This window comes from Terrapene carolina, unplaced genomic scaffold (genome assembly GCF_002925995.2).
Source record: "Terrapene carolina triunguis isolate 2854851 unplaced genomic scaffold, T_m_triunguis-2.0 Scaffold613, whole genome shotgun sequence".
In the NCBI taxonomy this organism is placed as follows: Eukaryota; Metazoa; Chordata; order Testudines; family Emydidae; genus Terrapene; species Terrapene triunguis.
Window position 1 is genome coordinate 7,040,293 of NW_020664964.1, and position 14,656 is coordinate 7,054,948.

At 44.9% G+C, this 14,656-nt stretch overlaps 1 protein-coding gene across 8 annotated transcripts in view; it reads left to right on the forward strand.

The window, feature by feature from the left end:
- Window positions 1-14,656, forward strand: part of TERT (telomerase reverse transcriptase) — a 121,868-nt gene that overhangs the window by 70,967 nt on the left and 36,245 nt on the right. For 7 of the 8 annotated variants that reach the window (XR_002907830.2, XM_024195091.2, XM_024195094.2 and 4 more), the window contains exon 11: window positions 12,837-13,025. Coding sequence is in view for 7 of the 8 variants with exons in the window: in XM_024195091.2 (XP_024050859.1) it covers window positions 12,837-13,025 (189 nt within the window). In the remaining variant the exon portion in view is untranslated. Of the gene's footprint in view, window positions 1-2,083; window positions 2,117-12,836; window positions 13,026-14,656 lie in introns of those variants that run through there. The other variant, XM_024195097.2, reaches the window with a different exon arrangement.

Consider the following 14,656-nt stretch of genomic DNA (forward strand, 5'->3'; position numbering starts at 1 on the left):
TAAGCATTCGCACATTTTGTTTGCATTACCTCCTGTATAGAAGCGCATATATTTTGTTCATTGATTAATATTTAGGTTCTGATAAAATAAAATAAATTTGAAGGTTTTTTTTGTTTGTTTGTTTTTTTCAAGAAAATGTTTAAACTTCCTGTTCTGGAAAGGTGAGTTTCATGGTAGATCACTGTTTCTGAGTCCATGCTCTGTTGTATTTGACTGGCAACAATCCTATAGTTAAGTACTTGGACACCAGCCAGTATCAAAATAGTATATGTCTGCCCCAGCTAGGATCTCTGGTGACCCCTACTGTCCCTAGTTTAAAGCCCCTTCCTACCTGCTGATGTTGATGGGGCTTCATGCTGCAGTTGTTAAGGTGGACTGGGCCAGAGCAGCTGACCATTGTCTATTTGATCATTTTCTCTCAGTCTTTAAAAGCTGTTCTGGATACATTAATAAAAAGTCCATACTAAGCAATCATGACTGCTATCTTCAATTCTGGGGGAAAGGCTTTGACTCTTAGATGGTCTATCAGCACTAAACATTCTCTGATCTGAATGATCTTGGGTGAGTATCTGAAGATACTCCTGGCCTCCCTGGTGGCAACAAAGATGTCCAATATGAAACTTCCTTGAAAGGGCTCAAAGAACAATTCTTTAAAATTCTTCAGAGTTATATTCTTCTGTTGGGTGCCAAGAGAGGCACCCAGATACCATGTAGATGAAAGCAGCATAAATAGCTGAGGGCGAGAAGGTGCCAAATGCCTTTTTGCAAGTCCAATGGGAAAAGTCTTGAAGGTGTATTTTAATGTTCTTAATGCAATCAGCTGTATCTTGCTCTTTGTGGCCAGTTAGACATTTTGAGGGTTTGAAACCTGGTGGTGTCCAGTATCAATTATAAGAGATTAACTTGAGCCTCTCTAAGTGCTGGTTGAGGCACTAGTGAAATAAGTCATACCACTAATGTGCTGTGAACACCCCTTGTTTTACTCTGCGGGGGGGAGGAGCGGGTGTGTGAAAGGGGGAATTCTGCACCAAAAAAATAAAAATTTTGCATACAATGCTTTAAAATTCTGCAAAATTCTGCATATTGTATATGTCAAAATAATACAATTTAATCACGCCAGTTTCGATTATTTTGGTTATTTATTTAAACTACAATACTGTGGATGGAGAATGGGAGTGGGAAGCATTGGAGGAAATCCCCAAACCCCCTTTGTCTAATAATAATGTAGCTTTGTTCCTTTACTTCTAGTTATTAGTAAACAAATATATGCAGCCATATGCTCAGTGTTACATCATAGGCAATGAAGAGAAAGTGAGGGCTGGGGAACCAAACTCACAATTTATACTGGCTACTGACCATCTCCAGAAAGGTCAGTAGCAAACAGTTCATGGAGCACATTTTGATAGGAAAATTTTTCAGTCCAAAAATTCAGACCAGTTCTAATCATTAAAGCACCATAAGCATTTATAAGGCCATACTGTCATTTGCAATAAGGCTCCTTTACACCACTGTGACAATGTAAATGAGTGTTAAAACTTTTACACCTGCTTTATGCTCCTGTGGGAATTCACTTAAGAATGGGAACAATTCACTAACAACAGTGGGAACAACTAAGCAGGCAGGCTGCTACATTATGCTCTGTGTGAGGGAACAGAGCCTGCCTCATGCCTACCTCCGAACACCCCAAAGCCCTGCACCTCCATGCTGGGCGCACTGCAATAGCGAGCGAGAGGGACAGAGTCTCTCTTAGCCCTGGTCTACACTACGAGTTTAGGTCGAATTTAGCAGCGTTAGGTCGATTTAACCCTGCACCTGTCCACACGACCAAGCCTGTTTTATTGACTTACAGGGCTCTTAAAATTGATTTCTGTACTCCTCCCCGGCGAGGGATTTAGTACTAAAATTGACCTTGCTGGGTCGAATTTGGGGTAGTGTGGACGCAATTTGACGGTATTGGCTTCTGGGAGCTATCCCAAAGTGCTCCATTGTGACCGCTTTGGACAGCACTCTCAACTCAGATACGCTGGCCAGGTAGACAGGAAAAGCCCCATGAACTTTTGAATTTCATTTCTTGTTTGGCCAGCGTGGCGAGCTGATAAGCACAGGTGACCATGCAGTCCCAGAATTGCAAAAGAGCTCCAGCATGGACCGAACGGGAGGTACTGGATCTGATCGCTGTTTGGGGAGAAGAATCCGTGCAGGTAGAACTCCGTTCCAAAAGACGAAATGCCAATATATATGCCAAAATCTCCAAGGGCATGATGGACAGAGGCTACAACAGGGACATACAGCAGTGCCGCGTGAAAGTTAAGGAGCTCAGGCAAGCCTATCAAAAAACAAAGGAGGCAAACGGTCACTCCTGGTCAGAGCCCCATACATGCCGCTTCTATGATGAGCTGCATGCAATTCTAAGGTTGCCCCTACCACTACCTCATCACTGTCTGTGGACACCTGCAAGGGGGGAGTCTCACGCAACAGGGACGAGGATTTTGTGGATCAGGAAGATGGGGAGGAGGTTGAGGATAGCGCACAGCAGGCAAGCGGAGAATCCTTTCTCCCCGGCAGCCAGGAACTGTTCATCACCCTGGAGCCAATACCCTCCCAGCCCTCCCAAGGCGGGCTCCCGGACCATGAAACACCTCTGGTGAATGTACCTTTAAACAAAAGAAGTGAGAAGGCACCTCTGGTGAGTGTACCTTTGTAAATATAATACAAGGTTTAAAAGCAAGCGTGTTTAATGATTAATTTGCCCTGAAGACTTGGGATGCATTCGCGGCCAGTATAGCTACTGGAAAAGTCTGTTAAAAGTCTGTTAACGTGTCTGGGGATGGAGTGGAAATCCTCCAGGGACATCTCCATGAAGCTCTCCTGGAGGTATTCTAAAAGCTTTTGCAGAAGGTTTCTGGGGAGGGCAACCTTATTGCGTCCTCCATGGTAGGACACAAGCCAGTAACAAGTAGTCTGGAATCACTGCAGAACAAAGCATTGCAGTGAATGGGCCCAGGCTTTGGTGGCATTCAAGCAACATCCGTTCTTTATCTCTCTGTTAGCCTCAGGAGAGTGATATCATCCATGGTCGTCTGGTTGAAATATGGGAAATTTGTTTAAGGGGACATTCAGAGGTGCCCGCTCCTGCTGGGCTGTTTGCCTTTGGCTGAAAAGAAATCATCCCCGCTGTCAGCCACGCGGTGGGGGGAGGCCCGTTCATGCTGAGCTGTTCACGTTTGGCTGACAGGGATCTTCCCTAATACTAGCCACGCGGTGGGGTGTGTGTGTGTGTGTGTGTGTGTGTGTGTGTGTGTGTGTGTGTGTGAACCGATCATCCCAGAGAATTGGGTGGTGGTGGGGGGGGTTGGGATGTGCTGCACATTCACTGTAAAACTGCAGCCCCTCCTTTTAAATGGCCAACCCAATGGGCTTTGCTTGGTATGGGAAAGGAGGGCGCTGCTGTTTGAAACCATTCCCACATGTTATGAAGGTTGAAGAAGCCGAAACCCTTTGCCTTACCGCGGTTGCCTGAAAACCGAATTCTGTTGCCGAGCCAAGCGTGTGTGATGTCTCTCACCAAACCAGCAGGCACTCAATATAAGAGGCAAAATGCGACCTTGTACCAAAAGCACATGTGCTATGTAATGTGAATCGCTTGATTCAGTGTGAAATAGTCTTCCCTTTGTTCTCTAAAATGTATCTTTTAAAATACTACTCTCCCTTTTTTTCCTCCCGCAGCTGCAAATGTTTCTACGCTCCCCCTATCATCTCCATCCCAGAGGCTAGCACGGAGTAGAGGGCGAAAAAAACGCACTCGCGAGGACATGTTCTCAGAGCACTGAAAGAGCTCAGCAGAATGTGTGGAGGAAAACAATGGCAGAGTCCAGGAAAGCGTTAAATGAACGCGATGAGAGGAGGGAGGAGCACGGTGAGAGGTGGCAGGATGCAATGCTGAGGCTAATGGGGGAGCAAACTGACATGCTCAGGCGTCTGGTGGAGCTGCAGGAAAGGCAGCAGGAGCACAGACCGCCGTTGCAGCTCCTGTATAACCGCCTGCCCTCCTTCCCAAGTTCCATCCACCACCCCACCCGGTGCTTTGCTCCTCACCCTCCCCTCCCGGACTACCTTGCGAGTTTTCCCCCTATTTGTGTGTTGAATTAATAAAGAAGGCATGATTTTGAAACAATGACTTTATTGCCTATGAAAGTGGTGATCGACGGGGGAGATGGGTTGGCTTACAGGGAAGTAGAGTCAACCAAGGGGGCAGGTTTTCATCAAGGAGAAACAAAGAGAGCTGTCACACCATAGCCTGGCCAGTCATGAAACTGGTTTTCAAAGCTTCTCTGATGCGCAGGGCGCCTAGCTGTGCTCTTCTAATCACCCTGGTGTCTGGCTGCTTGTAATCAGCCGCCAGGCGATTTGCCTCAACCTCCCACCCCACCATAAAGGTCTCCCTCTTACTCTCACAGATATTGTGGAGTACACAGCAAGCAGCAATAACAATGGGAATATTGGTTTCACTGAGGTCTAACCGAGTCAGTAAACTGCATCATTGAGCTTTTAAACATCCAAAGGCACATTCTACCACCATTTTGTACTTGCTCAGCCTATAGTTGAACTGCTCCTTACTACTGTCCAGGATGCCTGTGTATGGCTTCATGAGACATGGCATTAAGGGGTAGGCTGGGTCCCCAAGGATATCTATAGACATTTCAACATCCCCAACGGTAATTTTCTGGTCTGGGAAGTAAGTTCCTTCCTGCAGCTGTTCAAACAGACCAGAGTTCCTGAAGATGTGAGCTTTATGCGCCTTTCCCAGCCATCGCACTTTGATGTTGGTGAAACATCCCTTGTGATCCACCAGTGCTTGCAGCACCGTTGAAAAGTACCCCTTGAGGTTTATGTACTGGCTGCCAAGGTGGTCCAGTCCGTCTATCGCCCCACCACAGTTAGGGAACCCCATTGCTGCAAAGCCATCCATTAAGACCTGCACATTTCCCAGAGTCACTACCCTTGATAGCAGCAGCTCGGTGATTGCTTGGCTACTTGGATCACAGCAGCCCCCACGCTAGATTTACCCACTCCAAATTGATTCCCGACTGACCTGTAGCTGTCTGGCATTGCAAACTTCCAGAGGGCTATCGCCACTCGCTTCTCAACTGTGAGGGCTGCTCTCATCTTGGTATTTTTGCGTTTCAGGGCAGGGGAAAGCAAGTCACAAAGTTCCATGAAAGTGCCCTTACGAATGTGAAAGTTTCGCAGTCACTGGGAATCATCCCAGACCTGCAACACTGTACAGTCCCACCAGTCTGTGCTTGTTTCCCAGGCCCAGAATCGGTGTTCCATGGCATGAACCTGCCCCATTACCACCATGATGTCCAAATTGCCAGGGCCCGTGCTTTGAGAGAAGTCTGTGTCCATGTCCTCATAACTATCGTGATCGCGCTGTCGTCGCCGCCTCGCCTGCTTTTGCAGGTTCTGCACATACTGCAGGATAATGCACGAGGTGTTTACAATGCTCACAGGAGCAGCGGTGAACTGAGCGGGCTCCATGCTTGCTGTGGTATGGCGTCTGCAGGACAGCAGAGTTGCAGTGGATGATGATGGATGCCACAAGAATAGATATTTATACAGAACAACGAGAGGACCTGCGAGGTGGACTCATGGCACCAGGTGAGCAGGAGAGCAGAGTTGCAGCGGAAGCGGTGGCTGACGATGGATGCCACAAGAATAGATATTTATACAGAACGACGAGAGGACCTGCGAGGTGGATTCATGGCACCAGGAGAGCAGAGTTGCAGCGGAAGTGGTGGCTGATGACAGATGCCACGAGAATGGATATTTATAGAGAACGACAAGAGGACCTGTGAGGTGGATTCATGGCGCCAGGAGAGCGGTGGATGACGACGGTTAGCAGTCCTACTGCACCATCTGCTGACAGCAGCACCCAGGACACAACAGCAGTGGTGATGGTGAGCTGAGCTGAGCAGGCTCCATGCTTGCCGTGGTATGGCATCTGCATGGAAAAAAGGCACGAAACGATTGTCTGCCGTTGCTTTCATGGAGGGAGAGGCAACTGACGACATGTACTCAAAACCACCCGCAACAATGTTTTTGCCCCATCAGGCATTGGAAGCTTAACCCAGAATTCCAATGGGCGGCAGAGACTGCAGGAACTGGGGGATAGCTACCCACAGTGCACCGCTCCGTAAGTCAATACTAGCCACGGTAGTGAGGATGCACTCCGCCGACTAAATGTGCTTAGTGAGGACATACGCAATCGACTGTATAAAATCGATTTCTAAAAATCGACTTCTATAAAATCGACCTAATTTCATAGTGTAGACATACCCTCAGTTTGATTAATGATCTTGATGATAAAGTGTAGCAATTTGAAAAGTATGTCAGTGTCTGTCTTTGTCATCATCATGGTTCTGGAATTTGGGTAACGTAAAGTAAAGTTCTAACTTGTTTTCCCAGAGATAATTGGAATACATGGTGCTCTCCTAGTAATGGCTGGTTTCAGACCTCCTGGATTTGGCAGAGAGCTTTTGTCAGACACAATAGGTTTCTGCAAGGACCATGCTTTAGGTGTTGGACCTGGTGGATACAACAGCAGAGTATTCCCTTGCAGCTAACAGTCGATTACTTCTGTCCTTTTCAAAGGCTTGGAAAGCTCTGAGTGTTGTATGTCGCCATGCTGATCTATTTGACACACCTTTCTCAAGATCATCCAGTTTTATTGCACCAAAGTGTATGCTGTTTTTGATGCTGTCCTTGTAGCGCTTTCCCCCAGCCGCTCCGGGAGTCGTTACCGTGGTGCGTTGAATCGCCGCTACCAGGGCTATGGGCGCGTGCTCATCATATCTACATTCTCGCAGACTATCCCATATATCTTCCTCCCAAGTTTCCCAGGGGTCCCATATTTTTTCCTCCCAGTCTGGGCTTTCTCCATAGAAATTTTTTTTCGAAGTCGATGTTCAAGCATCTTCAGGTATCTGGGTAATAACACTTGTTTCAATTGAGGATGACCTGTTCAGTAGTTGGCTGAAGTGTTCAACCCATCTCTGTTCCATGCCATGTTTGTCTTTGAAGATTCTCCTGCCATCAGCCTTCATGAGTGAACCTGTGCCCACCTTTGAAGGTCCATAGACTGGCTTCAAGGAATCAAAGAACTTCTTTGTTTCATTTGTTTCTGCATACATTTGAATGTCTTCTGCTAACTTCTCCCACCATTTATTTTGTGTTGAGCGTAGTTGTCTTTGTGTCTTGCTTTGCAGATGTTTGAATCTGTCTTTCAGGTGGACTGAGTATCATTTTGCCAGTTTTCGAAAGCCTCACTTTTTCATTCAAGAGTACTATGATTTCCTTATCATTTTCATCAAACCAGTCACGGTGAGCCCTTTTCTTCCATCCGGGGATGTCAGTTGCAGTTTTTTGTACTGTCTCTCTGAATTCCTCCCATGAGACAAGGTTGGTTTCTAGTGCACTTTGTAGCTTGTCTCGGTAGGATGCATAGTTTAATTTAGCAATATCAGGGGACATCTTGATGGTTTTGGGGCATTTCAGGCATGTGAGTACAATATGTAAATTCAGTATTGACCTAATCATTCTATCATCTGTCCAGCATTCTGCTCCTCGCATGGCTCTGGTGATCCTGACATCCCTTATGTTACAATGTAGGAGTATGCTTACCCTGCTGAATATACATGCGTGATCTTCCTCCAGGGTCCCAATGGACCTTTTCTGTGAACTTCCACCTTTGTGCCCCTACAGATAGTGGAAGTTCGTTGTTCAGCAGGCCCCTCTATTTATCTGTGGGACGGAAATATGCATCGGGGAGAAGCTGCAGTGGTGTTCATGGTGGGGATGCACTGGCGGTTATGGAGGCTATTTCCTTGTGGGTGTATTGTAATCTTGTAGCTTCTCTTACCAAGTCAGGTGTGGGTGCCCCATCCCACTGAGCTCGGTTGGCTCTGTGCTGCATCAGGGTTCACCAGGCTAGTCGGCAAACCTCATTATCAGTTAGCTCTCTCTCTTCCCCCTCATCCTTCTGCCTAGAGGTGTCGGCCTGATATTGCCAGAGATCTGGGTATACCTGATCCCCCTGCCGACCCCTATCCCCTCGTCCTCCGGAACGACCCCTAGCATATCCTCCCTGGGACCCAGTAATCCCTTTTGTATCACTTCCGTTCGTATATGTAACTGCTGGTTCTATTGCCGCCACATAAGAGACCCTTTCTTTCTTTATGGTGGGTTGTGGTCAGAGTGAGTAGTTATTTGTTGGACCAATCCCCTTAGCTCCCCTAGGTTAGCTGGGTGGTTATCCTGCCAAACTGCAAGTTTACCGGAATAATAGGGGGCCAAAGAGGCAGCGCCATCCCTTAAGGACTGGACAATGAATGCTAGCTCATCTATCGGGGTGGCACCATCAACTGCTACCAGACCAGCCATTACTTGCATCAGAGCCCATCGGGTTAAATAATTCTTGGGGTCCTCATTAGGCTCCTGGATGGAGGCCACAACTTGTGCTATAAAATTACGCCTACCTATCTGTTCCCCAAATGTTGCCATTAGACCCAGGATACCAACGTCCTTGGTGACTCCCAACCTCTAATTTCCAAGGCCGCACATACCCCTATGAGTCGGTGGACTTCCAAGGTAGTTAGCCCCTCCCTTGCTGCAAGTAAAAATGCGTTGGTACACCATCTAGAAAAGGTGTCTCGCTTCAGGGTCCCCAAATGTTCAGCAATTGCCTTTAAATCGGTGGCCGATACTGGAACTGTAGTAATGGTTGTGCTTCCCCCCACCCGCTCCGGGAGTCGTTACCGTGGTGCGTTGAATCGCCCCTACCAGGGCTATGGGCGCGCGCTCATCATATCTACATTCTTGCGGACTATCCCATATATCTTCCTCCCAAGTTTCCCTGGGGTCCCATATTTTTTCCTCCCAGTCCGGGCTTTCTTTGGGCAAGTTTTGATCCCATTATCCTGCTGTGACTGCTGCAACTTGGCAAGTTTTGAAGCCTAGCTTCTGCTTAAGCTGCTTGATAATGGATTCGCAGTGGTTATGGTTTGCAGGAGCTCTGCCTTGTTCTAACGTTAATTTCTTCACCATGCCCTGTAGGACTTGGTTTTCTTTTAATATTTTATTTTTTCCTCTACCTGTTCCAATAATTCCTTCTCCCTTGCTTTTTAGTTCCCGTACAGTATCTTTAAGCCTGTCCAATTGTCCGTGGACCCCTGTAGTTAATACTTTCCATTTATCTGCGTCCTGTTCACTCGCGCTGAGCTTTTCACACAGTGTAGTATTTTCTGCTTGGCAATTTGCCAGCTGGAGAAACGCCTCATTACAGGCTTCCCACAATAGCCAGAGTGCAGCCGAATCCTTTTTTATTGGGGTTGAAGGTTTATAAATCAACAAATATTTTGTCAATTTGTCTTCCAAATCGGCTATGGTGTGGACATCTGCTATTGCTTGTTCCGTCCATGGGCTATGGCCAAATTTCTGCAAAATTTGTAAAAAAGGGGTAATCTCTTGTACACACAGCAGCTTTTTCAGCTCCGCCTGAGCATTGTCCTTAGGGGACTCCTTTCGTCTGAACATTTTGTATTTAAGGTCTTTGGTTGGTTTATATTTCTAATCATTCTAAGATTCTGTGTGCCTGTGCTTCGTTCGGGGCTTACAACAACCCTTTCTTTTTTCACCTCTGTTGCCCGTGCCAGTGCCGGGGCTTACAAATTTAACCCATTCTGGGCCAGAGGGAGAGACGCTAAGCCTCCCTCTGTATCACTCGACCTACTACCACCGAGAGTTCATACACCAAGCATAAAAATCCCTCCCAGAATCAGAGCGAGAAACACTAAGTTCTCCTCTTGTGCTCAGTCTTGCTATGGCTGAGGGTGTATGCACTGAGGCTATTTCGGGTTGGAGTGAGGATCTCTAAGTCCTCCTCCTACTGCCCGACCCTACTACGATCAGGGGCATACCCACCTCCAATTATTTTTCCCCAGCAACCCGGGGTGGAGAGAGGAATGCTAAACCTTTCTCCTATTTCTCAGTCCTGCTACGACTGAGGGCGTATATACCTTTTAACCATCAAAATTTTCAGGTCATAGAATATCAATAGTGAAGACAATATTAACCACAAATGGTTCCCTCTTTACTGCCTGGTATCTCTATGATGGGGTGTGCACACCTGAATGATCACTTTTAAGTTTATGGTATACCTTTTTAGCAGTATTTTCAACAATTACAGAGCATATTCTTCACCTTTGCATTCTCCACCAAAAATGTTATGCTTATACAAAGCACACGAGATCTTTTATAGGGGAGAAGGCAATACGCCACATTTATTGAGAATACAGCAGTTAGCATATGCTTTTCAGTCTCACACACACACACACACCATGCACACAGCCCCGCCAGTTGATGTTATAGTTACCAGTCCAGAGTCTGGATCAATCTAGTGGCCAGCCAGATTGGTCGCAGAGGGGAGCTGGGCTCTGTCGGTCGCAACCCGATGCTCCTGGAGTTGTTGGCAAGACGAACCCAAAGTTCCATGGCAAAGCACCCTGTTCTTATAGTTCTTTCTTTTCGTTGAAGTCTATGGATTTTGCTGTGTGATTTTATGACCGGTTACTCCTTAATTGGTGTTATCTTTTCATGGCTTCTTTCATTCCAAAACACCTCCGTGAGGGTCATCCTGTCCTGGTTTCGATTTAATTAATTATCTTCTGTTTAAGGGTGCTAGCCTCCACCTCAGGGTCATCAATCTGCCCTTTCTCAATCATGGATGCGCATTGATGGTTCTCTGGCGTCAATAAGTCTTGTTAAGTCTCTCCTCCCTTGATCATCTGTCTTCAGCAATGGCCTTCACACCTTATCTTTTCCTGATGTATACATTTCTCATTCACACAAACAGTTATTTGCAGAGACTTTCCAAAGGTAACAAATAGCAGTGTTTTATGTTGAACAAGAAAGGCATCGTAAAATAGACCTTACTAAATCTTGTAACTATCTTTTCCCACATTGGGGCCTGGGCCTCCAAAATTCCTCTAATTTAATTAACATAGACACAGACAAGATCCTATCTCTGACTTACAAGACATGAATAAAAAGAAAATGGCTAATACTAGTATCCACTATCCTATTCATTTATTCTAATACTTTAATTCTTACTATAATACATACAATGTATATAGTCAAAACATAATCAATTATATAGCACAGTACCCATGGTACAACACAGTGCAATCCTTAAAAGGGCTGCCCTGTCGCCTGGGGTGTTGCCAAGCTTCCTTACTACCCTTGGGTCAGTGATGGGCGGTCAATGTCCCAGGCCGCCTGTGTGCAGGCTTGTGGCTATGACTGCCAGTAATCATCTTCACCTGTTGCTTTGCCACTCCCCCATTGCTACAGGACTTTTGAAGAGAGATGTGCATGAATGACGTGTGTGAGGTTGATTAAAATGGGAATCATTGCACTGGGACAATCCCATTCTCTCAGCTGCTGAAGCTTGGCCCAGTGGCACAAAGGCGGTTACAACTGGAGGGTTCTTTAGCTGCAGTGGATAGCCATGACTTCTATAGTGCCCCGTCGTGCCTTTCACCTTCCACAATGCGTTGTTGCACTGCTTTTCAAGCTGTTGGACCAATATATGGTCTCTTCTGCCTTGGCTACCAGAGCAGTCTTTGTATGCTTGGGAGGGCAATCCTTAAATCACGGTCAGTTTTCACACTTCGGGTTACCCTCACCAGGTTTAGCCCGCGTGCCGAGGCAGTTTACCAGGGTGTGGCCGCTGTCGCATACTTACAGCTACTTGGAGCCACAGGTGAGAGCTGAGTGTACAGTGAGGACCAAAGAGGAAAAGAACCACTCAATATCCCTTGTCTGTGTATACATGCACAATAACACACTCAAGACCTACCTCCTATGGCACATTAGGCCGAAATTATGTATCTGGACCTTGTAATTGTGTGGCACTATCCATCCCAAGACTTCTCCTCTTCATTACTCTTCCAAGCCTAGTATACTTCAATCAATGTAATGTTCCTTATGGGGTTTAATTTGATATTAAATTCAATTTATTTTACTCTGACTCAAAACTTGCAGTGTCCTTCAGATGTTAGTATTGCATGTATAACTGCATTGTAGCTGTTGGGGAGCAGTTGTAGATTTTGACAGCAAGAGAGTAGGGAGCCATTAATGTCAGTTGATACTGTCAAGGGGTTGCATTTACTCTTTCTCTCTCCATTTTGGGGAATGGCAGAAGTGAATTTAAATTTGACAGTATATGTTTACCCAACCATACCCTACCCAATATCTGCCTCTAAATTGTTAGCAATAGATAGATTAGCTTGATATTTCTGCTACAATGAAATCTGTGGTGTGAACAGGGGCAGAGTTAAGATTGTTTATCATTTATGTAATCTCATTTGTGATTTTTTTTTTAATAATCTGTAATGTTTTTATCTCATTTTCTGCTCTAAGAATTAAACTCTTCATTTCATTAATCATTTCCTTAACCCTTTTATTGGTTTGTTTTGCCTTAAGTGCCTTCAATTTTTGGATCTCTGGGAGCATTCACTCAGCTAAAGAGTTGGTGACCCTTTGATTTTGGAACACCTCTTCTGTATTTATTCTCAGAGATTTCTTCACTTGTGTTCAAATTATTTCTCAACATTTGCAGTAGTTTATATAATGGACAGTAATCAGGATTCTTTTTCCTGGAAGATAGCCATAACAATTTTGGACTTGCTTTTGATAAGTGGCAGGCTAATAGGTTAATGTCACTTATATTACGCATCACACATTATGTTTTTGCTAATCATTTATATCTAATTTAGGACTCTGGCAACAGGCATTCCTGAGTATGGCTTTTTAATAAACCCCAAGAAGACCATGATGAATTTTCATGTTGATGAGGATATCCCAGGATGTTCCAAATTTAAACAGTTACCATATTGCGGTGTGATCCCATGGTGTGGGTTGTTACTAGATATACAGACACTTGAGGTTTACTGTGACTACTCCAGGTAAATATGGACACTGGTTAAACTTCCTAATATAAATTAATATGTACTGAGATGCACAAGAATATTGTTTTTGCTAATGATATAGGTGAGTCCACTACAAAATGAGTCTGATCAGCTCTTCTTCCCATACAATGAATGAGAACATTCTCTTGTGCAATAAGAGGCCTTCGTCATCACTCCACTCTAGTTTAACATTTCAAATCCAACCCAGTCAGTAGTGGTTTCTAAGAAATACATCTGATGGTCTGTAGTTCAGTTTCAAGTGGACAGATGTCTATAACACCACAACCTCATAGCCTCAGATGGTATTACAGGACATCTTGCTGACATTCTGAATGGAAGACCTGAGGATTGAATGGGCTATGGAACTTGATTAATTTCCTGTGGATTATTGGGGACTAAACATGCTACACTCCAGTGATATTCCCTTAGTGGGGCTAAGTCATATTGATTGAACTGTATCATGGAAAATTATAGTGGTACCTTCCATGTGTGTACCTGATCTCTGGATAAACTTTGGTTTCTGAGCTTGTCAGTCAGACACTTTTCATCACCAAAAATCATATGAAAAAGATTATGGTTCTGTTTCTACTCTACCATTTTTGTGGGTGTATATGTGTGCACACACACTGTGTGTATATATTTTTTTGTTCATGGTTGGCACTCTTAATTTTTTTTTCTTTAAGGAGAGAATATACACCCATGGAAACTGTATCTTGTGAAAAAGGAGGCGGTCACAAGATGTGAACCAGTGTTTTAACAGTAGGCATGGAGGAAGAATGGTGGATTTCAGAAATATTTATAGATGGCAAAGTGAAAGGTTTGGTGAAAGCCTAGTTTCAAGGAGAGAAAAATGGAGGGTAATCAAAGATAACTTCAAGGTTGCTAACTAGAGTGACTGGTAGGATAGTGGAATTGTCATCTGTGATAGAGAGAGAATTGCTTAAGTGGCTTGGAAAGAGAACTTTAAAATAGGACTGATGCAGGGCATTTTCTTGGCGGTCCCTTCCTTGCTATGTCTGTTATAAGAGTGCTATATATCTGTATGTAAATAAATAAGGTGCCAGTAGATGGCACTCAAGAAGATGAAAAATTATTCCTGGATTTTGTAGGATAAGCAAAGCTTGTTGATGGGCTCAGCAAATGGCTTCTTCTGTGCAGCTCTTTACATGGTGCTCTTAACACAATGCAAGCAAAGAAACTCTTGACACTATGGACCCACGTGCTGTGGGAGTATTGGTGGTGGGGAGAAGGGATGGGGTGGAGGAACTTATAGAACTTTGGAATGCCTCCTGAGAACGTCTTTGAGTCAGATGGGCTTCACTTAGGTTGCTAATCCTCTTTTATTTTTAAGGGCCATCAGGGACCACTATAATCATCTAGTCTGACTTCCTACCTAACTTAGGCATGGAATTTCACCCAGTAATTACTGCAGCAAATTCAAAGTTGGTTGAGATAAAGTCTGTCTTTTAGAAAGACATCCGTTTTTGATTTAAAGATTTCAATGAATGGAGAATTATCCTGTCCAATGGTTAATTACCCTCACTCACTGTTAAAAAAAAAAATTGCACCTTATTTCTAGTGTGAATTTGTTTCATCTTTCACCATTGGACCTGTTGTGCCTTTGTCTG